The sequence below is a fragment of the Myotis daubentonii genome, chromosome 3, assembly GCF_963259705.1.
Source record: "Myotis daubentonii chromosome 3, mMyoDau2.1, whole genome shotgun sequence".
NCBI classification, from domain to species: domain Eukaryota; kingdom Metazoa; phylum Chordata; class Mammalia; order Chiroptera; family Vespertilionidae; genus Myotis; species Myotis daubentonii.
In genome coordinates this window covers 212,171,107-212,196,705 of record NC_081842.1, presented here as the reverse complement: position 1 = coordinate 212,196,705, position 25,599 = coordinate 212,171,107, and the positions used below count along the sequence as shown (strand labels likewise).

General features: G+C 47.1%; 1 protein-coding gene across 1 annotated transcript in view; it reads left to right on the top strand.

Moving 5' to 3' along the window:
- Positions 1–25,599, top strand: part of KAZN (kazrin, periplakin interacting protein) — a 789,048-nt gene that overhangs the window by 170,197 nt on the left and 593,252 nt on the right. The window contains exon 2 of the mRNA XM_059691208.1: positions 6,828–6,985. Coding sequence (XP_059547191.1) covers positions 6,828–6,985 — 158 coding nt within the window. The remainder of the gene's footprint in view (positions 1–6,827; positions 6,986–25,599) is intronic.

The following is a 25,599-nucleotide window of genomic DNA, read 5'->3' as shown; positions in this document are numbered from 1 at the left end:
TGAGAGATCGAAACACACATGTGCGATTGGCACCAGCGAGAGCTTTATATGTATCATGCATGTGCGTGTCAACATTTATTTTTAAATTGCCAGTGCACATCACATATACTGGCTGGTAGGTCGGTCGGAGGGATGGTCAGACAGAAGTACTTAGCCTTTTATATATAGCGATGAAATGCAATGATGCGTGTACAGTGCTCAGCACAGTGCTTGACATTCAGTCAGTGCTTAATATAGAGAAGCTGCCATTGATGATGGTGGCAACTTACATACCTAAGAGTAGAGTTGTTGGTTCATATGGAAATTCTGTGTTTAGCGGTAGTTTGGCTATTAATGCCACCACCCTCTGAGTAAGGCATGGGAAACCCCAACCTTAGAAGAGAGCATAGTTTCCTGTGTAGTCTGGAAGCCTTGAGAAATTAAAGGCAAATTGTGTAAGTGGTACAGAGAACCTCAAACATGGGCCTTGTCCTTGTCAACCATTAATCTGGTTGTTTCTGTGGATTTACCTATTTTAGACATCCTATATAATAAAAGTCTAATATGCTAAGTGTCCGGTCATCCGGTCGTCCATTCAACTAATCAAAGTGTAATATGCTAATGATATGCTAAGGCAGCTCAGCCGCTTGCTATGACGTTCACTGACCACCAGGGGGCAGGCAGTCAGCTGGTCAGCCAGTTGCTATGATGTGCACTGACCACCAGGGGGCAGATGCTCTGACTGGTAGGTTAGCTTGCTGCTGGTGTCCGGCTGATCGGGACTGAGAGAAAAGGGCCAGACACGCCCTGGTGCCCTCCTATGGTCCCTCCCCAGCTGGCCAACTTCCCATGTCCCTCCACGGCCCTGACTGTGCACTGGTGGGGTCTCTCGGCCTGGCCTGCACCCTCTAGCAATCCAGGCTGAGGGCCGCCCCCCACCCCCCTCCGCCTGAGTGCATGAATTTCATGCACTGGGCCTTTAGTTTTCTATAAATGGGATCATGCAATATGTTGCCTTTGTGACTGGCTTCTTTGACTTGGTATAATGTTTTCCAGGTTCACCTATGTTGTAGCATGTATCAATACTTCATTGCTTTTTATGGTCAAATAATATTGCATTTCATGAATATCACATTGGGTTTATCCATTTGTTCATTGATGGACATTTGGTTGTTTCTACCTTTGGCAATTGTGACTAGTGCTGCTATGAACATCATGGACAAGTGTTTTATTGAGCACCTTTTTCTGACTCTTTGGGTTACATACCTAAGAGTAGAGTTGTTGGTTCATATGGAAATTCTTATTTAGCTTATTGACTGTTTTTCACAGCGACCTCGTCATTTTCCATTCCCACCAGCAATATGTAAGGGTCTCAATTTCTCCGCATCCTTGCCTCCAGTATCAACTTTTGACTTGCAGAATGAGTTTTATTGTAACAGTGGGGGGAAATACCTGAATTATTTAGGCTTCATTTATTTAATGAGATCATTTTAAAGCAAGCACTAGAAACTCATGAGCATTTTAATGCAAAATGCAACACAATTTGAGATACATGAGAAGCAAAGGTTGTTTAACATGTAGAGATAAATTTGATCATTAGTTCATATCTATGAACCATATAAATGACAAGGTCATAAAATCCATTGAGCTTTTTGTGGTGAGGCTGTGCCCCATGATATGATTCATTTGGTGTACTTTTCTATAAAAATGTACAATAGCCCATCTCAGTGACATCTGGGCTCGTCGGCATAAAATGAGTGTTTAGAGTCATACTATTATTTCATGTCCTATAGTTCATCTGATCTATAGAAACAGAGACACAGTGTGGCACGCTGTTATTCCTCCTCTGAAAACATGAAGAAATTTTACGTGTTCCTCCTATTTTTGCTAATGAGATAAAATGTGGAAGCTTGTTATTTTTTTCTTGTGCCAAACCATGAATGTTCCATCCTTATCTGAAACCCAAATAAATACTCATGAATGTACAGTGAAATTTAAATGAGCACTTCACATAAATACGCCAGCTATAGGAATACGTGTTTCTGCACACTTGTGGACCAAAATAACGTGAAATAAATTTGACATCACTTCATATTCAGAACCACCAACCCAATAAAGTCGTTTTTATGACTCAATTTCTTAAACTCATGTAGGTAAGAAAGCATATATACAGCTCTTCATTCTGTAATCCATCACACAATTTAAAAACAGCATTATTTGGCTGAAATTTTAATAGGCCAAATGGAGGAAAATGTGGGTAATGCTTGATTCTAGGGTGATGGGGTGGCGGAGGGGACACAGGGGCATGAACTGGGCTTTTCCTTTCCCTTATTCATTCATTCTTTTTCTGTTGGACGGATATTTACTTATTCAAGCACTGCTGTGTGCCGGGTACCATGCTTTGAGCTGGGGATAGAGTGAGAACTGAGAAAACACTGCCGCTGGTTTCTTGGGGCTTACAGTTTAGTGAGGGAGGGACCCTTGTCCATGGCTGTGGAACAGACTGCCCCCAACTGGCTGAGTGGTGAGAGTCAGCACTTCCTCTGCTCCCGGTCTGGTGGGCCAGGCGTTTGGGGGTGGTACAAAGGGGCAGCTCAGCTCTGCTCCAGAGTGACTGAGGCTCCATCGGGCGGGGGACTCGCACAGTGACGGAGGCTGGGGCCACGTGTCCAGGGCCTATGTTGTGGCGATGGCTGGGTTCCTCGGCTTTTCTCTATGTTGCGTCTTCTGGGGTTGACATGTTTGAGATGGCTCCTTCACTCACGTACCTGGAACTAGGCTGGGTGGATGGCTGGAGGAGCTGAGGCTGGTTGGTTGTCTCTTTCTCTCTGTGCAGTCCAGGCATATGGGTTTCCTCAGAGCTTGGTGGTCTCAAAGCTTGGTGGTCTTGGGGTAGTCAGACTTGTTTTTTTAAAGATTTTAAAAAAATTGACTTTTAGAGAGAGGCATTGATGTGAGACATCCATTGGCTGCCTCCTGCACGTCTCCTACCGGGGATCAAGCCCACAACCTGGGCATGTGCCCTGACCAGGAATTGAACTGGCAACCTTTTGGTGCACAGGACATGGCTCCAACCAACTGAGCCACACCGGCCAGGGGGCCAGGGCTAGTTAGACTTTTTCTATGGCAGCTGGCTTCTCCCAGAGCGAGTTCAAGATCATGAACAGAAGCTACAAGTCCTCCTGTGACCTAACCTTAGAAATCCAGAAGGTCACTTCTGCCCTTACTGTTGATCTACCATGTCACTAAGGCCAGCGAGACTCGGGAGGCGGGAGGGGGGGGAGTTATATTGCACCTCCCAGTGGGAGGAGTAGGCAGAATTTAAGATTGCCTTTACCCTGCCCCAGAGGAAGTCAGCACTAAAGAAATAATCACATGCAGAACTATTGCAATGAAGAAGTGCAGACTTTTACAGTAATCAGGACTTCTGGATTGGAAATGACAGAAACCCAACTCAGACGGGCTGATGAAGAGAAGGGAATTTACTACCCACCTAACCGAGAAGCCCATAGCTGAGCCCTGATGCTGTAACAATGTGGACAAGAACCGCTTTCCCTGTCTGTCAGGGACATTTGCCTCTTTACTCAGTAGGTTTTGTTTTCTGGTGGAGCATCTCAGAGGATGGGGACTGATGCCACCAGCTAATCCACATATCTATCTGGTTAGCAATCCCGACTGAATAGAGGTTCTTTCTGAATAGCTCTAGCAAATGGTCTTAGGATTAAATCTTATTGGCTGAGTTTGAGTCACATACCCGCTCCTAAACCAACCACTGTTGCCAGGGAGACAAAATTCTTGGATTGACCAGGTCTGGACTTGGTGCCCACCTCTGGGAGCTGGGAGTAGGATCAGCCCTACGTGAACCACAGGCAGGGATGAATGTTTCCACAAAAGGGAAAGAGTTTCTTTTATTAGGAGAATAGGGAAACAGATGCTAACCAGACAAATACTTAAGTACCCATCACATAGCCAGACACGCGTGACATGCCTTGCAGAGGTCCATACATAGACACACGGAAGGACATTCCTCCCTCTTCTCATTTCTTCCGCTTATTAAACTTGCAGTTATTAAGTTTTCATTGTGCATGAAGCACCAGACTAGTTGTAACTGGGGATCCAAGATGAATAGACAAATGGGTAATGTTGGGAGGGCTCTGGGGGCTCATCAAAGAAAAAGACATGACCGCTAGGTGGCAGTAGCACACACAGGCTTTCTTGGGTGACACTGCTGGCAGGAGAAGCCCCTCACAGCAGGAGTCTGCCCCAAAGTGCAGGGCAGACTCTTGGAAGGGGAGGATGGCAAGGGAACTCCTCGGGGAGAGGGGAGATCCTAGGGCAGTGATGGCGAACCTTTTGAGCTCGGCGTGTCAGCATTTTGAAAAACCCTAACTTAACTCTGGTGCCGTGTCACATATAGAAATTTTTTGATATTTGCAACCATAGTAAAACAGAGATTTATATTTTTGATATTTATTTTATATATTTAAATGCCATTTAACAAAGAAAAATCAACCAAAAAAAATGAGTTCACATGTCACCTCTGACACACGTGTCATAGGTTCACCATCACTGTCCTAGAGGGACCTTATGTGACTAGGGGATCTCATAGCACAGTGGGGAGTCCCTGGGGCAGAGAGCGGTCAGTGGCCTGGGGGCCTTTTTTCCCAGTGCTTATCTTAGTTATGGCTAGCAGAGGTTGGGCAGTTTTTTGGGGCATGCAAAGCAGAAAGGCGCTAAATGGCTAAACATCTGCTTACTTGAGCTACATTTAACCATTTGCCTGCCATAAGCGTCTATAGACCAACTTTAAAATCATTTTTCGTGAGAATTTTCAACGGAAAATATTCAAGAACACCCAAATTGTGAGTAATATATTTATTTTTATAATATTCATTGCAAATTGATTTTTTAAATTAAATTCAAAATATCGTGGCGTGTGGGGATGGCTTCCGTTTTGGACACATGGCAGTTAACTGGTTAAAACAATGTGTAAACGTTTGAGTTTGGCACTGGTGGGCTTTTGAGCTAATGGGTCTGCAGGGAAGAAATAAGCAACCTACCAGCCAATACACAGAGACCATCTTTAGCTTGTTTATATAACGAGGAGTTAATATCAAAACCTCAGTTACAAACATAGCAACTCATTAATATCAGCAAGTTCCAACTGAACAGCAAAGTAACGCACCCAAGATTACACAGCTAGTTGGAGGGGCAGACACGATTGAGACCCAGACAGACTGGCTTTGGGGTCCATTCTCTTAAACCAACTGCCACAGCATCTCAGAGGGCTGAGTAATCTTTCTTGGTCTCAGTTTCCTCACCTGCAAAAGGACAGGGGGTTGACCAGCTGGGCAGTCTGACACTGCACTCCTGGGACTGCTCCAGGTGCACGGGCTAGCAGCGGTTCTCAACCTGTGGGTCGCGACCCCTTTGGCGGTCGAACGACCCTTTCACAGGGGTTGCCTAAGACCATCCTGCATATCAGATATTTAAATTAGGATTCATAACAGTAGCAACATTACACTTATGAAGTAGCAACGAAAATAATTTTATGGTTGGGTCACAACGAGAGCAACTGTATTTAAAGGGCCAGAAGGTTGAGAACCACTGGGCTAGAGGCTCAGGTAGGTGCTGGTGTCGGAATTACATGCAGGGGCTCAGCCTGGGTGTGAACCCTGCCGCTCTCAGAATTGTGCGGTGGCTTTCCTGAGAATCCCTGGGATTACTTATTCTTGGGTTGAAAGAATCACTTTCCCTGAAAATTATAGAAATTCTGTAAGGGGGAACATTTTAATTCAAGGGAATATAAGGAAATTAATTCAACAGTATTTTGAGGGCACCTTTACTTTTTTAAGCACTGTTCTAGTTGTTGGGGGATATAACCATAAACAAAATCTCTGCTTTTGTTGAGTGCATTGTAGAAAAGTAGAGAAGGAGGTAACACGCATAACAAATAAGTGAAATCTTAAAATCTTTAATGCATCAGATGGCAAGTGTCCTGTGAATGATAGAGAACTAATCTTCCCAGCACACATATGGTACTGATTGGAAAACACGGCCACTGTCCCTTCATAACCTTTGATGATGGAGGCCATCTGCTTAGAGGTAAAATAGCCAAATCCATTACCGCCAATATAAATCTTGTCTCAGGCTGTTCCTTCATGCCCTTTAATCTCTGTGATTTATAAACACACTGACCACAAAAGTCATCATCCTAGAAGTATTTGCTACCTTGCTTCTCTTCCATTTCCCCAGCAGAACTGGGAACTCCATGAGGGTAGGCATCATGTCTGGCCCTGCTCACAGTTACACCCTCAGGCTCTCCATGGAGGCTTGGCCTCTTGGAAGGTGTTCAAGAAGTATTTGTTAGCTGTGAAACGCACGTGCGAAAGAGATCTGCGGACGAATTGGGTTCTTGATTGCTGCTGGTTTATACCACATATACACACTCTCACTTTCCCCGTTAAAATAATAGTCAATTTCTCTGCCCAGCCGGCCGGTGTTGCTCAGTGGTTGAGCATCAACCTATGAACCAGGAGGTCACGGTTTGATTCTTGGTCAGGGCATATGCCTAGGTTGTGGGCTCGATCCTCAGTGGTGAGCGTGCTGGAGGCAGCTGATTGATGATTCTCATCATTGATGTTTCAGTTCTCTCTCTCTCTCTCTCTCTCTCTCTCTCTCTCTCTCTCTCTCTCTCTCTCTCTCTCTCTCTCTTCCCCCTCTCCACCCCCCTTCCTCTCTGAAATCAATACAAATATTTTTTAAAATTAAAAAAAGCGAATTTCTCTTTGAAAGTTACCTGTTGTGATTCCACTTTCCTTCTCTCTCTCTCTCTCTTTTTTTTGCAGCCGTGCAATCATTGCATACCCTAAATGACCAGATATCCCATTTTATTGTCACCAAGTCGAAGGCACTGGAGGAGGACAAAGACCCCTTTCTGCCCGCAGAGAAGGAGACCCTGAAGAGTTCCATGGTATTGATGAGACACCTCCTCATGGACGCCCAGGTACAGCCATCAACAAAGAAATCGCAAGACGGTCGGTGGGATACTTTCTTGGTTGTTTTGTGGCATAAGCTGTGCAAAAATGTTCAATACCCACACTTATTCAAAGCCGCCATTTGTGATAAACAGACATTCTGTGCTGAGTATATTGAGTATTGGATTTCTTATAGGGTATTATTTGGGCTTAGTATTAAAATAGCTTGTTTTGAAGTCAAAGAATTAGGGCTTAGAAATAATGCATGTGTTGTCTCTGAGAACTTAACAGATCTCCCATTCGCCTTGGAAAAGTGAAAACCCATTTACATACCAACTTGGCAGGCATCAGAGCTGGCACGGGCCTTGGAGCAGAACGATGCTTATCCCAGGCAGCATCGCCGAGTGACTAATGAATATTTTGGTACATGGGATGCGCCCCCAGTACGTGAATCAGTCCTGGGTTGGGCTTTTTGGTTTTGTTTTGTTTTGTTTTGTTTAATGCCAGCAACAAATTAATTACAGGAGGTATTTAGCTCATTGCATGCTATTGTTGAGATGTTATTCTTCCAGGTTTCTCCTCGTGAACTCTTTCCTTGAAATGTTTAAAAAATAGTCTATTTATTCCATCTGGCTTTGTTGGTGGGTCTCTCCAGAGATGTTGACAGGCAAACACCAGGTGTTTTAAGAGAATTGCTAGTTTTCTATATGAGTGAAGCCAAGCTGAGCGAGATTTTATTGTCATTGCTGCCTCTCCAGTACCTAGAAATGTTTCAGAAAATGTTCTTCGGATTTGGTGATTTTTGTATTAGTTTTCCCTGGAGCATTCGTCCTGAGCCGGTTTTCTGTTCAGTAACAGCGAGGTCGGAATGGCTGGTGATTGCCTGCGTTCCACCCTGGATCCGATTTTCAACTGTGGTTTCTTGCTTTTGTTTCTACCACGGTGGCGTTTATGTCTTATTTCTTAAATCAATTCTGAGGCCTGGAGCTGGTACCAATAAGACTCTAGCTGGCAAGACTTTTGTATACTTCTCTCCTGTCCAATTTCTGAGCCCCTATGTTGAGATGGCCCAAATTATGCAAAGCCTTTCATTTTATTCCCCCTTCTCCCTTTATTATGCGCAGCCCATTCAGCATCTCCTTCCTCCCCAAGCCTGTCTGGTGGAAAAGGGAAAGATTCTGAAGCTGCAACAGCCAATTTTGAAACTCAGAAGAAAGGGAAATTTAGAGCAATTTGCTAAATAAAAGAGCAAATTGTTCTTGAAAGGATTACCTTTCCTCCATGCCTGGACCAGTCTTACAGCTAACACCCCAGCCAAGGAAACTATCTCAATACATCCCCAAAGATTTTGTGTAAACTCTCAGTTTTGCAAAACCTAAAAGAATAAAAATCATTCCTCCTTTTCCTCTTCTTCACATATGAACTGACTGGTGCCTAGAACTGGATCAAAAGAAGTGTTTAGCATTGCTTAAGGAAATATCTGTTCCCTCTAAGTGTCGAAGGCATTTGACAACTTTTACCTGTAGTGTTGGTCCCAAATGTTTTCTTTTCTTAAAAAAAATCTATCAGGACTAAAATATTCAATATAATGCAATTACTGAGTGGAAACATGTTATTATCTCCTTCTCTTCTGATCCCAAACCCATGCCTGCTAGGATTTTCTTGCTTAAATCATTAAGAAAAAACAAAAAACAACACGAAGCAGGCTATGGTGGATATCCCCCGAGTCATGCACTCTAAGAGGAAGTTGGGTTGGATTTTCTTCCAAAGCGGACGGGGAAATCATAGAAAGTCAGGTAGGAGCCTGGCCAGTGTGGCTCAGTGGTTGAGCATGGACCTATGAACCAGGAAGTCATGTTTAATTCCTGGCCAGGGCTCATGGCCGGGTTGTGAGCTCCATCCTCAGTGCGGGGTGTGCAGGAGGCAGTTGCTCAATGATTCTCATTGATTCATCTCTCTCTCCCTCTTCCTTTCCCTCTGAAATCAATAAGTCAGTATATATATTGACCAGCCATGGCCTATATATATATATATATATATATATATATAGATGTCAGGCAGGAGAGTAGTCTGGTGTCTGGGAATGCTACTTCTCCCACCTCCTATTGTTCAAAGATTCCTCCCTCCTGTCTCTCAGACTAATTAGTTTAGTCTAAAAATACCACCATCATTTCTTTTCTTCCAAAACCACTAACTTTTTGAAACACTATTTGTGGTTATGAGTCTAGGGCCATGGCCAGTCAATTAGAATCACATTACCGCATCCCCCCAGGCTCTGAGCACCTCTGAAATATGCTTCCTGTACAATTAGCCATTGCCAAGCTTGTGAAATGCTAAGGAACCCCAACTTGCGGGGGTGGGGTAGGGGCAGGGGTGATGTGTGGTTTTCAGGTTTGAAGTAGACATTTAGAGATACGTTCATTTTAATGAGACTTTTTATTGAACATTTTTGGAAATTCAATTATTTCCCATTCATTTTTTCATTACTTCTTACTTCAATTCCGAAGACGAATGAACGTACTTATTTCATATTCTAAGCTCATCAATAGTGAGAGGGCAACCGAATGTCAATGTAAGTTCTATGCATCTCCTTCCCCTCGGCTGCATTTTGAGGTATTATTAGACGGCCGATAGGTGTGTGTGGTGCAGGGTACACACTCTTCACGGGTGGCAACCACTTCCCTTCACTTGGTTGGTATAAAAGCCTGCTCAGTCCCACACTCCAACGACTCTCGATGGTACGAGAGGATGGCATTCTCTGACATCAGCTTACAAACTGAGTGAATCAGACAAAAAATATTCCGGGGGACCGGAGAGCTGCTTCCAGAGTGACTGCTTGAAAGGCATAATCGATTCAAGTCACATCTGTCTTGGAAGCAATAAATCCTGCTTAGGAGAATGTCAAAGGCAAAAAGCATCGCCGGGCATGAATTCCACCCTGCGGATTATAAAAGGTGCGCACAGAGCAGGCCCATCTCCCAGGTATAATAGGGGTGCGGGATGATTGGCAGGTCTGACAACCCACCCTGGAGAGCAGAACCAGGAAGAGCATCGCAGACGGGCAGCTCTGAGGCCGGCAATTATTTCCTCCTTCCCCAGATGTTTCCCCGCAGCGGGTGTGGAAGTGGCAGAGCGCCTCCCTTTGCCTTCCCTTCCTTGTGTTGTTCACAGGCCCCCAGTTCAACCAAGCACCCCGTTCAGGTCGCATTTGAAACCTCAGTTTGCAGGTTTGATTCCTGAGAGCTCTGTCTACCCAACCAGCCCACTCAGCCTCGTAAGTGATTAGATTCATAACACCAACCAGGCAGTTCTTCCCGGTGGAGACGGGTTCTTTCGCTCGCACTGTGTGACTCGGCATGCTAAGAGGGGTTGATGACAGCAAATTAAATCTCCTATTGGCAGTTTTCCCCTTCTTCCCCCCGAAGACCCAAAGTCATCATTTATTAAAGGCCGCACAATTGCTTGGGAAAACAATGAGATCGCCTTGTGGGCAGGTAGGTCGTCCTCGCCAAGGCCGGATCCTGACTGAAAGGCCGTGGAGCACCAGTGGCCACGGAAGGGTCTGTGTCCTCTGACCCTCCGGGCTGCGCGGGCCTGGCAGCCAGTGAGCTTTCTGCCTGACACTCAGCTTCCCTCATTCAAAGGAATCAAAGGCCCGTCTCTAGGAACGAAACCTTTAAAGAACCAAAACAAACCGCACAGCCTCCATCTCTAAGCAGGTCTGTGCTTGTGGCCTGACAAAGTCAAGTGGGGGGTGGGAAGGAAGTGAAATCTGCTTTATCTTCTGCACTGTTCTTCTCAGCCCCCTGCTCTCTCATCCTCCCTCCTCCCCACCTCCCCCTGCCCCAGCCTGTCCTCTCCCTTCCTCCCATCCCCTCTTCCTCCTCCCTCCCAGCCTCCTCTTCTTCCCCTTCGTAGACTAAACCTTCCCGACCATGTGCAAGGAGACTGCCCCGTTTCTCCCCTCGCTTTCCTGTTCTTCCCTCACCTGTCGTTCTCCCTGGTATTTGTGTTCAGGGAACTTGGGAGCCTAATTGCCGAAGACCTGACCCACGTTCCCCTTGCCCAGCAGAGGGAGAGGCAGCAGGAGGGTGCGGTTGGCAGGAGGCACGCCTGGCGCCCAGTGGGCTGACCGGTCCCTGCCAGGGTCAGAGACGCCATATGATTTGGGCGCTTCTGTTTTCTTTCTAGAATGGCCTAGAAAACTCCTCCAGTTGATGGTACTTTCTGATTCATTTCTGACAAAACCCCAGACGGATAGACTGTGAGTAAGACTGGCTGCCTGGACGCTCACGCCCTCGACTGGCCTCGCACGGGGAGGGCGCTTTGGAGCAGAGCCCCGCCAGAAGGGCCTTGGCTCGGGCTCCTGACCACGGGAGGGTTAGCTCCGCACAGGGGCACCGTGGGAGTCCGGAGGTGCAGTGCTCCTCACGGAGGACGCTCCCAGGTGCTTTCTCCATTTCTGGGGTTGTCCCCGCTTCCCCGCATTTTCTAAAGCCAGCCCTCGCTCCGGATGGCCGTGGGTATTACTGTGAGTTACTCTCGAGCTGCAGTTGGCGTCACACTCATGTCCGTGAGTCTGACCCTGCTGACAGCCCGGGAGAGTGCAGCTCGGCCTCACAGTGCACAAGCTGAGGCTCCAGGAGGATGCTGGACATCTCAAGGTCACAGGCGTGGGCTGGGGCTGTGAGGAGGACCCCACATATAGATTTTCCTTTCTCTCTTTTGAAATGCGGCACCTGGCTAGAGCCCGGACTAGAACTCTCTTCCTCTGCTGTGGCCAGCAGAGAAGAAACTCCGCGATTAGAACAAGAGCCAAGAGGCCAAGTTTTCACCTAAGAAAATTACCGTGTTTTTAGGTCTCCTCACACCATCAGGTTTCCACCTCTTAGAGGTCAGAGGAGAAAGAAAGAAGCAGATGCCAGGGAAGGGAGCTCAACTAGTTCCCACACTACCATGGCAAGCAGATAGGTCCAGGGAGTCTTAGTGCACCTCCCCGCCCCCAACCCACCCCTCCAGTAATGTGTGTGCGCATTTGCAAAGGCGATGCTCATTTTCATCTCAGGTGCAGAGCTGTAGCATCTGCAGGCCTGAAGCTGCAGTTCCTACACACCTCATGCAAGCCCTCTTCCCATTCTGCCCCGGCATTTTGCTCTTTTAAAATTTCCTTTTTTTAAAAAAACACACACAATAGAATTCAGCCTGCAGTCGTCGCCAGGCTCAGATGCAGTCCCTTCGGTCACCGAGCTCCTGCAGTCACCGTCCCTGCGCAGATGCACGGAGGGGAGGCATGAAAGTGAATTGCGTTCCCTGCTAAGCTTGTGTCCAGTACATTTTTAAAAAAAGGTTATAGACAAAGGAAGCCTCTTTTGAGACCTCTGCCACCTTTGTCAAGTCCATTAGGCGGGATTTTAGAGGAAATTCCAAAATACTGCATGTTGCTCTCAGGGTTTATTGTGCAGAGATCCACTCAATGAGCTCCTGCCCGTTGCTATATTCTGAAAAAAAGAGCATCTCTTCAGGTGGGTGGTTTTTGAAGGAAATAGTCTCTGTGGACACAGTCTTTCACGGTATCGCTTCCCTGGATCTGTGCTGTGCTCAAGAGCAATTTGGGAATTCATTTTCACACCGTAAAACCTTTATGTTGCATTGTCAGGCATAAATGATTATTATAATGATACACACTTCAAGTGATAGTAAAATAGAATGTGTGTTGTTCTGATCGTTGGTGGTCCATGTTTCCCATGTTTCGGTGAGGGGGTCTGATACAGTAACGAGATCAGGGAAGGAAGGTCAGGGGTGAGGCTCTACCCATCCTACCCATCCTAAGAGATGCTCTTTTTTCAGAATATAGGCTCTTGGCAACAGAGACCAGCTCCAGTCTATGCAACAGTGGGAACATTTAACGGGAGCAAATGGGGAAAAACCGAAGACCCATATCTCGGGAAAGACAGGAAGGAGGGCAGCTATGCCGATTTAGGGATCAAGAACCCAAGAGCAGGTTTTTCAGGCTGCTGTGGTCAGGAGAAACCCGCTGCAAATGTTTTCTCTCTTTGTGGATTCCAGTTCTGAGAAGAGTCTGACCTGTCTGTCTTGGTCATCCGGCCCTCCGGCCCTCCTCCCGCTTGGCCATAGGAGGGCGTGGACACTGAGGGACAGTCCCACCGACACGGGCTATGCGGGAGGGGAGAGTGGGTGCTGGCAGGCGGAGGCAACAGTGAATCTATCGCGCATTCCACACACTTAAACTTGGTGCTTCTGCCCCAGAACAGAGCCTGGTGCCGCGTGGTGCTCTAGGACCCGCCACAGAGGACTCAGGATGTATGGGCGGGTGACCGGCTTCGAAGTGCCCTGTGGTAACTATTGAGGAAGTCATGTTACCATGGGGACCACGGAGGCTCGAGGAGTCCCCACTGGTATCTGCAGGACCCCCTACTGCAGTGGTTCTCAACCTTCTGGCCCTTTAAATACATACAGTTCCTCATGTTGTGACCCAACCATAACATTATTTTCATTACTACTTCATAACTGTCATGTTGCTACTGTTATGAATCGTAATGTAAATATCTGATATGCAGGATGGCTTTAGGTGACCCCTGTGAAAGGGTCGTTCGACCACCAAAGGGGTTGCGACCCACAGGTTGAGAACCGCTGCCCTACTGCTTACCAAGTTCTTTGCCAGCATTTTCCCCTCTTCTCTCGGCTGAGAGTGGCACAGGAGGCTGGGTATGATCATCTCTATTTTGAAAACTGGCTCTGAAACTCTAATAAATCGCCCTTTTTATATTGTTCCATCCGGCTCGTCACAAGGCAAGTGCGACTGATTGCCTCCTGTGGTTGGTGACTCTGAGGCCTTGACTTCCGGAGGGCTGTTCCCTCCAGGGAGAGGGAGGGGCAGTTGTGGGGGAAAGAACCTGAAAACCTGGCTCCAGATGTGCAGCAGTACCCACATGTTGTTCAAAATTATGAATAAATACGAAGCACATTTCTAAAGCTGAGCTCTACCCTGGCAGGTTCCTAGAAGGTTTAGGGTTCCAAGAACATGGTTTCAAACATTTCTAAATAGAATATGAAAGATACTGCAGTCCCCGCCCCAAAACATTCTCTTCTCCTCACGGGGTCCTATGGTCATACTGTCAATTGTGTGCCTCCCCAAATAATACCCAGCCAACCATCAGTCACCCCTTTGATGAGTGTTTCTCAACTGAGAGGGGAGGAGAGCAGTTTTGCCCCTGCCCAGGGGCATTTGGCAACGTCTGCAGGTATTTTTGATTGCCACAACCTGTGTGGGTTGGTGGGGAGGGGAGGTGGTGCCACTCGCACGTGCTGGGCAGAGGCCAGGGATGTTGCTAAACTTCCTACAACGCACAGGACGGCCCCTCAAAACACGCCCCACCCCAGTGTCAATAGCGTCACGGCGGAGAATCCCTGCCTTTAGACCCACGGCTGACTTGTTAATGGATCGTGGAACTCTTCCAGCCTCAGCATCCTTTTCTTTGACGCCCTGCAATTAATCATCATTGTTCCTGAAGACAGCACTTGGTTATCAGTTCATTTTTTCATTCACTTATTGAGCCTCTGCACCAGGGGTAGGGAACGTCTGGTCCACAGGCCAGATAAAGACTAAGAAGTCATTGGGCCTGGCCCTGCCAAGGCATTAGGGGCGAGTGAATTAAATGTTTGACCAACTATAGCAGGCTAATTTTTAAGTTGATTATTTTGTAGGGCCCTCAAATGACCTTACAAATATCCAAATGACCCTGGGCAGAAAAAGGTCCCCCACCCCTGCTCTTCCGTGTGCCAGAGGCGGTGCTGGATGGAGGCAGCAACAGTGGAAACAGAGGAAGTGACCCTGGGCCTCGTGGATCTTGCCTTTTAGTTGGGCGAGTGACTCTAAATATGTAGGTGGACAAATAATGATGAGTTTCAGTACTGGCCTTAAAGGTGCAGCACGACCTAATTTAGAGGAGGGTTCGAATGCTTTTGCTCTGTGACATTTAAGCTGAGATCCGAAGAGCGAGTCGGAGCGAGAGCAAGAGAGAGGCCGTGGCTTCCAGTCCTGCTTTCGTGCATGTGTTTGTACTTTAATTTACTGGTGTGTGTTTAGTGCTACTCCAGGAGGTAACTGGAAATAGATCCCCTGGGATGTTGAAAAGATCTAGGCAAATTATTTATTCTGGAAAATTTGCATTTAATTCAGGGAAAGTAAAAATTCCAACTGGTCCCTGAGGAGCAGAGGGACCATCCTTTATCCGCTGCCTGCGGGTGTCCACAGAGGAACCGGGGCCTCTGTCTTTTCTTGTTGTTAGTAGAAGCTGTGGATGTAGAGACACACACACACTAGAAGGCTGGTGTGAGAATTGTTGGAGCGACAGGAGACAGGAGTCAGGTGGAGGGAGGGAAAGCAGGGGCACGTGAGTTATTCTGGACAGGAAAACGGAGATGTGAGGGCTGCACGCCCTTACTGCAGCCTCCACGGAGAACGTGGCCAGCAGTCCGGTCTCAGCGCTGCCCATGCAGGTTAGTGACTTTATGGGTCACCTGTGGGCAGAGCGGTCCTTCTCTGGTGGCACGTGCTCAGGAAATGTTAGCCAGTGTTTGTCTGAATGAGACATAATTAGAAAGGTAACTTTATTGTCAATATTTTTTTTCACCATCATGGAATCCAATATCAGAGTTTTAGGATTGGTTACTTGGGGTGTGTGTTTTAACGCTGTGGCTCCCACCCATTAGTCCAAGAGCCAAACGTATGCCATATAATTACTACCCTAAAATAACAATGCTTAGAGCAGTAATTCTTATACAGAGCTCTTGGGGCCTCCTATTCACGTTAAATTCTGACAGCCCCTGCCGAGCAGCCAGGTAAATTGAGGCATGGCATTGCTAAGTGTCATTCAAATCTGACCTGGGAGTAGAGCCATCAGATCTCCCTGATGCCAACTCAAGCTGCTATGCCCTGTTCCTTCCCTCCTGGCTGCTGAGTAAGTCACAGTTAAATGCAGTTTAATAGCGAGATGATGAGCGGGCTCTTCTAAGTGCTGCTGTGCTCCGATGGGCCTTGAAACAAACTCACTCACTTTGGCGACATAGAGTCCAGATAGTTAACTTTAGATTGGGTCTTCCTGTCTTGGGTTATGGATATGAGCTTCCTTTTTTTCCTCCTAAAGTAGAAGACAAAGAGAAGGAGCTTATGATAGAACTGATCATGAGGATCATGGCATGGATTTGTGCTAGTTAACTACTGCTGCATAATAAACCATCATAAAACCAAGTGGTTTAAAACAATTCTTTATTTACTTCAGAGGTCAATGGATTGAGTGGGTAATTCTGCTAATGTGGACTGGCATGGCTGATCTTGACTGGTCTCACTCATATATTTGTGGTCACTGGGGCCTGGCTGGACTAAGGTGGCCTTGGCTGGTGTGATTCCGCTCTCCTCCAGCTATCTTTCCTATCCTGCCAGCCGGCTAACTCTGGAATATTTTCATAGTGGTGACAGGTGTCCATAAAAAAGAGAAATAGAGAAATCACCTTTACAACCTACGCTTGTATCAAGTTTGCTACTATTCCATGGGCCTAAGCAGGTCAAATTACCAAGCCCAGAGTCGGTGTGGGAAGCAACCGCTGAAGGGTGATATTAATGCAGTCAATCTCCCACTACAACAAAGCAGGTTAGCAGAGGAGTTCTCACATAACTCTTGGCAATGGTTGATCTGTTGGAAAAGGGAGTTTGAAATGCCCTAATTAGCAAGCTTCATGAGCATTCACCTTTGGAAAGATAGCCCCAGTAAGTTTATTTAAAGGGACATGAATGGTGCTCCCTGCCCTTACACAAGCCCAGAGAACAGGACGTGTTTGAACAGCTGGTGGATGTATTTTAAGAAGGCTCTATGTCAGGCTTGGGCAGGATGGTTTCAAATGGGCCTGTGACCAAGTGTGAGAAGCGTAGGCTTGTGCTCACTCCAGAAACACGACAAGCCATTAAAAGACCATTGTTCAAGCCAGGTGCATGGTTAATTTGTTCAACAGATGATTCCTGAGCATATGCCAATCACATGAAAGGCACAGCGGTAAGCAGCGCAGGGAGATGTGAACACTAAAGGTGGTGAAGGACCAGTGAGTACTTGCTGTGTGCCAAACAGTCTGCTGAGGGTGTTGCCTTACCTCTACCTCATTTGTGAGTTCCGTGTAACTCACCTCTGTTTTATTGTTGTTGTTGTCAGTCCTCACCCAAGGATATTTTTTCCCATTGATTTTTAGAGAAAGGGGAAGGGGAAGGGGGAAGGAGGAAAACAGAGAGACAGAGAGAGGGAGAGAGAAAGAGAGAGAAACATCAATGTGAGAGAGACACATTGATTGGTTTCTTCCCACATGCTCCCCAACTGGGGACAGGCATTGAACCTGCAACCCAGGTACATGCCCTTGATGGGGAATTGAACTTAAAACCCTTTAGTGTGTAGGAAGACATGCTAACCACTTAGCAACACTGGCCAGGGCCTCACCTCTGCTTTATGGTGGATGAAACAGGGCCCAGAGAGGAAACTCCTTTAAGGTCACATATCTAGTGAGTAACTGCACTCACTGAATTGCAAAAATGGCTACAATTATTTACTTTCTCTCTCTGAATATGCCTCTGAAGCCTTTCTCATGAAAAGCTAGAGGCTCTTTCCCCATCTCTTGTATCTGAGCTGGCCTGTGATTTGTTTTGGCGGCAAGAATGAGGCTAGACCTTAAGATGCCTTTTGTGTTTCTTCTCTTTCTTGAAACCTTGCCTCTGCTGTTAGAATAGGTCTGGTCTAGCCAGCTGGCAGAGGCAAGACCAGACCATATGCAGCAGAGATGAATCTACCTGCTGAGCCCCTCACAGACCGGGCAGCCCCCAGCTGATGTAGTGAAGTACCCACGCAGGACCAAGCCCAGCTAAAGTCAGCAGAGCTCAGCCCAGAGCAACAGAATCACCAGTCCTTCCGCAGACTTGTAAGGCATACTAAATGGCTTGTTTTCATCTACTAGCTTTGAGGTAGTTTGTTACACAGCAAGAGCTAACTGATACAATAGCAAAGCCAGTATTTGAAGTCAGGACTGACTGATAACTGGAAGAGAGCCCTGGAAATGTGGGCTAGCCATGTTCTCAGGAGAAAGAGAAAATGGATTTGTTGAGTCTTACCCAGTCTCTGCCACAGGTGTCCTTAGGTGTCACACCATTCGTCCACCTTGAAACCATAGTAATGGTGGGGAACCATGTAATGCATTCAAGCACAGGGATGACCTGGTTATATTTGGGTGCCTGAAAGATCGCTATGAGGAAGCGTGAAGTATGGGTTGACTGGAATGAGACAGGACAGGAATGGATTTTCTTGCCGAGAGAGTAAGACAAGAAACTATGGCATGAATTAGGAAGACTAAAGAAGAAGGGAAACATTCAGGGAATGTTCAGGAAGTAGGTCTGTCAGTAGTTGAAACTGGGGATGAAAGAGAGACAAGTCTAGGATGAGCCTCGGATCTTGTTTAGGTGACTGGGAAAATGGTGGCCCCTGATAAAGGGAATGGGAGCAGCCGACGGGTAGGGAGAGTTGTGAGTTTGGCTTGGAGTCTCGGAAGATTGAGGGACCTGGGGGACATCCAGGTGGGGCTGTCTGTGACACAGTCCAATGTCTGTCTTCAGCTTCAGGGAGGTCTCAGAGCCCTCAGGGTATTTGCCGGTATTGGGGTCATTCTATATCAGTCAGTAATCCATAGCAGACACAGATCCACTCTAATTTAGGTAGAAAGGCCTTTAAAAATTTTTTTTAGAGATTTTGATAATTCACAGTATCATCTTAAAAACTAGGTTTAACCCAGCTGGTGTGGCTCAGTGGTTAAGCATTGACCTATGAACCAGGTCACGGATCGATTCCTGGTCAGGGCACATGTTGGGTTGCTGGCTTGATCCCCAGTGGGGGGCGTGCAGGAGGCAGCCAATCAATGATTCCCTCTCATTATTGATGTTTCTATCTCTTTCTCCCTCTTCCTTCCTCTCTGAAATCAATTAAAAAAAATATTTAAAACAACAACAACAACTAGGTTTGGAGGCTACATAGCCAGGAATAGCGTAGCCAGGAGAAACCAGCCAACTGCCCACATGACTGTCGATGGAGAGTGAACAGCTACTGCCTCACACCACCTGGTTTGCAGTACTTTGTTGCGGCAGCCACAGGAAACTAAGATAGCCTTGCCGATGAGCTCACACATTGAGAAAGAATGAGACATTTCTATACCAGGTGCAATGTGTTTAGTAAAAGCGCATTTCTTTCTTTAGTTAGTGGAATAAAAATGATTGCTATTGAAGGCCAAAGTGTGTGTGTGTGTGTGTGTGTGTGTGTGTGTTTTCTCTCCAAAGAGTAAGCACCTTGAATGCTGGACCAGGAGGTTGTATTTCCTCCAAGATCAGTGAAGGGTCCTGTAAGAGCCCGGGCGGCATAGCAGGTGGCGGTGTTTTATCAGCAACCGACCGCCGTAGGTGGTCTCGCTGTTGTGTATGGTGCAGATGCCGACAAGGCACATAATTTGTTGATTCCCTATTGTTGGCTTCTCTGTGTGATGGGAAGTTGTCACCTGGCTTATTCCTTTCTTTTCATCATCCTGACTGCCTCCGCTCTGTCATCCTTCCAACTCTAAATCAAAGGGAAGTCTGTCCTCTCTCATCTGGGAAGGATTCTGGGCGCGTATTTTTAGAACGGAGGAGCGCTTGACATTTCAGATCATCATTAGGGCTTCTTCCTCAGCTCCAGCCGGAGCTCGGTACTTCAGTAGGGCTGTGGGGGCAAATAGACATGTGAAACGGAGATTCAGCAAAGCGCCTCGGCAGCTGCTGCCCTCCCTGGACAGAGTCCCGCTGCTCCCCCGCGAGGGACAAGCTGGGTCTCTCCCAGCTTCCAGCATCTGGCCCATCCTTCCCGCCATCTCCTGCCTCTGGTGGAATTGTGGAGCAGCTGAAAGGTCACGTCCCCCTGGCTGTTACCCCTTCTTCCCCATCAGGCTCTGTCTCCCTGGCCCAGGTCCCCCGTGTGCCTCCCTCAGTCATCCCGACCCGTGTTGTTTTCTGTGCTCTCGGCCCGTCTCCTCCCGCCAGGACCTGGGAAGGCTGTTGATACCTTACCCAGTTTGCGTTTGGAAGGCACAGTTCTTTCAACAGAGGCTTATTCGGTGTGATCTCGGCTGGCCCCACAGCGAGGCTGCCCTCTCTCCCTTTCTGCAGAGCAGTGTGAGGAACCCTGCAGGAGAGAGAAGCCTGGAGTGTGGGAGGGGAGTAGCAGGCCTACACTGGAGTAGCTGTGGGAAGGGGAAAGGACGCCAACCAGCATGCCCAAGGGGAGTAGATCTTGAGTGGCTGGGCAACATTCAAGTCCGGTGAGGACAGCGACGTGGGGTTCAGAAACACCACCCCCGAGGGACTGCCCACTCAGTCTAGCTGTAGGGCAGTCGTGTGCCTCTTGTGCCAACCCGTCTGGATTTTGTTGGTGTTTTGAGTATAGTTTTTATTTCGATGGAACACAGTTAAGCTGCTGGCACAGTTGGCTGGGAAATGCATTTTGACCAAGGGGGCCAGCCCTCGGGAAAGGACTAATAATTTCTTTCAGACATTTTCTATCAAAACAATTTCTTATAGAGGAAGAAGGGATTTTTCTTCTGTAAGTGCATCTGACTTTCTTTCCATTAATGGAATGCTTCTAATTCATTGATAAGCCTGTTTTTTTATTCATCATCATGGACAGTTTTCTTCTTCCAAAGCCAAGTGATTGGTGTCATTTAGTGGCACTCGGCCCACTACCTCTCCTGTCTGGGCTCTGGGGACCCCTCACACCTCATTTTTACCCCAGGTGGCCCACAGCTCCTGGTCTGTGCCCCAGGCTTCCTTAGGACTCGGTCCCAGAAGCCCCGAGAGAAGCGGTGGAAGGACACTGGCCTGTCCAGAGTGGGCCGTCTAAACAAAACCAGAGACTTACCTGTTGGGGGTTTCAATGACAAAAATGACTTAATTTTTTAAAAAAAGTCATCAACAAAATGAGACAAATTATAGAATTAGAGATTCAATAAATGGAAAAACTTACATCTGAGAAAACAGTTCATAGAGAAATTGGAACAGGATTTTGCAATAAGTATAATTAATATTTTCAGAGGAGAATATCACATCCAAGGAATCAGAGCAGAGGCCTTCATGTGCCCACCCATTGGTTCCACGGGTACTGGGTGAGTTCCTACTACTCTGCGTTAGGCACAGTGAGGCGCGGTGGAGTCCACAGTAAATAGAGCTAAGTCCTGGTCCTCAGGGAGCTTAACGTCTAGCTACGGGAGACAGAACTAACTAGTGAGACAAGTAAACACATGGTATGCCAGGTGGTATATGCCGTTGCCGGGGTCCAACCCCAGCAGGTCCAGGGGTCCCCAAAGGCGTAGACGGAGTCGGCGAAGAAGGAATGACACGGAGACAGTGTTCAGTTGATCAGCAACCTAGCCAGGATCTCTAGCCCGGATCTCCAGAGAGGTTCTGCTTTGGATCTCCAGCGAGGTTCTGTAGCCATGTTCCCTCGCTAGGTTCTCCAGCCAGGTTCTGTCCAGGCTCTCCAGTCAGGTTCAGTGTCCAGGTTCCAGTCAGGTTCTCCTGCCAATCTCTGTAGTCAGGTTCAGTCCAGGATCCCTTGCCATGTTCTCCCGCTAGGCTCTGTCTCTAGGCTCCGAGTAGATTCTGTCTTCTTGATTCTGTTCTAAGTTCTGAGTGTTTCTGTCTTGTTACAACTGTATTTATACCAGTTGATTTAATCCTATCAATCTCTATTACAAAGGTTAGGGCGTTTCTTATCTCCATTCCAGGGAGAAAAGATTATGTAGTTTAAGCATGATTGTTCGTAGTTAAAGGGATTAATTACCCGCCTGGCACTTAGTTGAGGGGTTTTATTCCCTCCCTAACTTCAGGGGAAAATCCCTACCTGGGGATTCAACCTTTCTTGGAGAGGTGACCTTGGTTAAAACACAGCGCCAAGAAGGTGAGCAAACATATTAAGAACCGTATGCCATATATGCCAGGTCCCCTGAAACAGCAAGGATGGACCGGCTCCCGGCATGCCGTGGGGAGGAAAAGGGCGGAGTTAGAGGTAGAAGAGGTTCGGGAAAGGAGAGTGGACACTGTTCATATTGGCCAAGGAAGTGAAGGAGAGCAGCAGCCAAGTGGCCTAAAAGGGAAGAGAGTTCCAGGCAGAAGGAACAGCAGGTGCCAGGGCCCTGCGTCAGGAGGATGTCTATACCCTGCAAGGAACAACCAGGAGACCACTGTGGTCGTAGTAGAGTGAGCAAGGGTGAGAGTCTTGGAGAACAATCAGAATGGCTTTGAAGGACTCTGGCTTTTACCCTGAACACCAGGGGAGGCATGGAAGGTTTTGGGCAAGGCACTTTGTGGGGGTACCAAGCACTGGTCTGAACTCTTGGCATATGTCAATTCATCCAATTTCACCACGACAGATGAGGAAATTAGTGAACAGAGAGGTTCAGTAGGTTCCTGGAGGTCTCCCAGCAGACAGGTAGCAGAGCCAGGATATGAACCTGGGCATCTGGCTCCAGAGCCCACCCTTTTAATCACACCTTGTCGGGCTTTGGACCACAGTAGTAATCATTGAAGAGGTGATGGGTTTGAGAGGGAATGTGTGGAGACAGCATTGACAGGCTGCTAAGGGGACGAGGGTAAGAAACCGTTCAAGAGTGATTTCTGTCTGTTTGCCTTGAGCAGCTGGTTGTTCTCATCCTGATCACTTCATGTTGCTGCAAACTCTAGTTGCTCCCACTGAAGCTGGAATAAATCCATACTCTCTTACATGACTTCTAAGTCTCTGAATTAAAAACTCTGCCAAAAAGCTTTCCAGGACAGGAGGGTTCCAAGGACATGAGGCTTGGAATTTTTTTAAAAAATATATATTTTTATTGACTTCAGAGACGAAGGGAGAGGGAGAGAGAGAGATGGAAACATCAGAGGCGAGAGGGAATTTATTATCAGCTGCCTCCTGCACCCCCCCCCCACCCGCACTGGGGATCGAGCCCACAACCCAGGAATCACTGGGAATTGAACCATGACCTCCTGGTTCATAGGTCAACACTCAACCTCTAAAGCACACCGGCTGGGTGAGACTTACAATTTTAAAGCTGGGAAAGTCCCAGGCAGAGCAGGATGAGTTGGCCACCCTCCTGCCATGCCTCAGTCCCACATCTTGCCCAGCTGCACTGGCCATCATTAGGTGTGGGACTCCCCACCCAGGCCTCGGCAAGTGTCATTCTCATCTGTGGAGAGCTCTCTGTCTGGTGTTTTGTACAGCTGCTTCTTCGTGTCCTCTGCTCTTAGCTTAAATGTCACCCCTCAAAGTGGCCTTTCTGACTCCCTGATCTCATATGGCCCACCATCAGCTGTTCCTCTCCCCCCACCCCTGAACTTATCACAGGGCCATCGACTTTATTGATTTACTAGAGGCCCAGTGCACGGATTCGTGCACCAGTGGGGTCCCTCAGCCTGGCCTGTGCCCACTCGAAATCCGGGATCCATTGGGGGATGTCGGAATGCACAAAGCAGCACGTGGCCGAGGAGGAGCCCAAGACGGGGCGGGTGCTGCTCCTGCTCATCCCGGCCCCGCTGCGCCTGCAGCTGCCGCCAGCCACTTGCTTGGTAGTGCTGCCATGGAGGCAGGAGAGGCTCGCATCACTGCAGCTGTGCTCACCGGCCGTGAGCCCGGCTTCTGACTGAGTGGTGCTCCTACTGTGGAGCGCACTGACCACCAGGGGGCAGCTCCTGTGTTGAGTGTCTGCCCCCTGGTGGTCAGTGTGTATCATAGCTACCGGTCGACTGGTTGTTCGGACATTCGATCCCTTAGGCATTTATATGTATAGATTTGATTTCTCCTGTGCTCTATTGTAAGCTCCGTGAGGGCTGAAACTGTGTCTGTCTTGTTCATCTGCATAAAGCAGGTGCTTGGAGCGTGGTTACTGAAGAGAAATCGACCATGGAACCTGGAGACATTTGACGAGGGCATCAGGAGGGACTGGAGGCACCTAGGAAGGGAGCTTGCAGCAAAGACACATTTAAAATTAAGTCTCGTCATTATGTTCTTAGCTTCTCTCCCCTGCTCCTAGCCCCTGTGCTGTGTTTGTGCCAGAGGAAAGAGCTCAGAGCCCCCCTGGGTCAGGGATAGGACAGAGGATGAATTCTACAAGCTGTTTTCTAACTGACCTCTTCCTTGTGCTGGTCTCTGTTGAAACAGCTGAACTTAGGAAGCCCCCTGCTCCGTTCATTCGCATCACAGACAAAAGTGGGCAGCATTAATACACTCTCTAACGTTTCTTTGCTTCATGCATGGCCCAGGCAGTCTTGTTTTTATACGATGTTAGAACTTAACACTTGCTCATAACAGTGGAAAATTGGAAACCAAATTCAAATCGAAGATGATTTGATTGGGTAAATGAATTTTGACTCATCCCTAGAGTGGGAAATACTCTAGAACCATTGACCACAATTAGGTAAATCTATGCCCAAGTGTTCCTTAAAAAAATATCAGAAGGAAATACACAGAAATGTTCACAGATTTTTACTTTCTTTATTGCATTTTGTTTTTCTTAATGTCTCCACTGGATATGTGTCATTTTAATAACTAGTAGAGAAAAGGCTTTCCAATATGGAAATAAATAGACATTTAAGAGAGAAAAATGTATCTCATTAATATTTATTATCCTATGCAACTGCCCTTCGACCACTAAGGATTCAGCATGAACCTGATTCATCTATGTATTATAAGTATATTGTCTATATATGTTGTGTAATATATTTCAGACCACATATATGCAAACATACTATTAAAATGTGTAATACAGATCATGTTTCATGATATACGCACGTTTATACACATAAATCTATATATTATATGTAATTTACTATATTTTATATATAACTTACCTGCATATATCTTGTCCTTAATATATTGTTGTATATTGTTTTGCTGGGCTTACTTTTCACAGTGAAATACTTAATGCACACCCTATTCAGACAATCATTGCATATTCTAATCCTGCTGCCACACCTGGGCTGCAAGGGAACACCCACCAACAGCCTTGGGTTTCTTTCTTTCTTTCTTTTTTTTTTATGAGACATTTTTGAAAGATAAAACACCCAGCTGGCTGGCTCCTCCAGGGACCAAGGAGCTCCTGGTGGCATCATTGGTATTTGTTACTCAAACACCAGCTTTTCTTCACACACCTGTGTCCCATTCACTTGGTTGGCGCTCGGCCTCAACCAGTCCCATTTATCTTGGCTTTTGGGGTTAGATAATGAATGATGAGCGAAGTGGGCTGTTAGGAATCCAGTTTTGCATCTTGACTGATAATACATTCTCGGCTCCCAAATGCCCGTAATATGTATTTCTTTTGAGCCATGTTTTAATTTTATTTTTTTTAGGTAAAGTTCTGGCCTTCTCTCTTTTCCTTCCTTCCTTTTTCCCTTTCCCTTCCTCCAACTCCAAATCTCTCTGTCTCTCTCAAGGGAGTGGATGGCCTGCTTGTCGGTTGACGTTAGCAGTTGAGGAGTCAGAATTGATCTGTTATGGCACCAGGCTCTCCGGTTCAGGGGCCTTGGAAA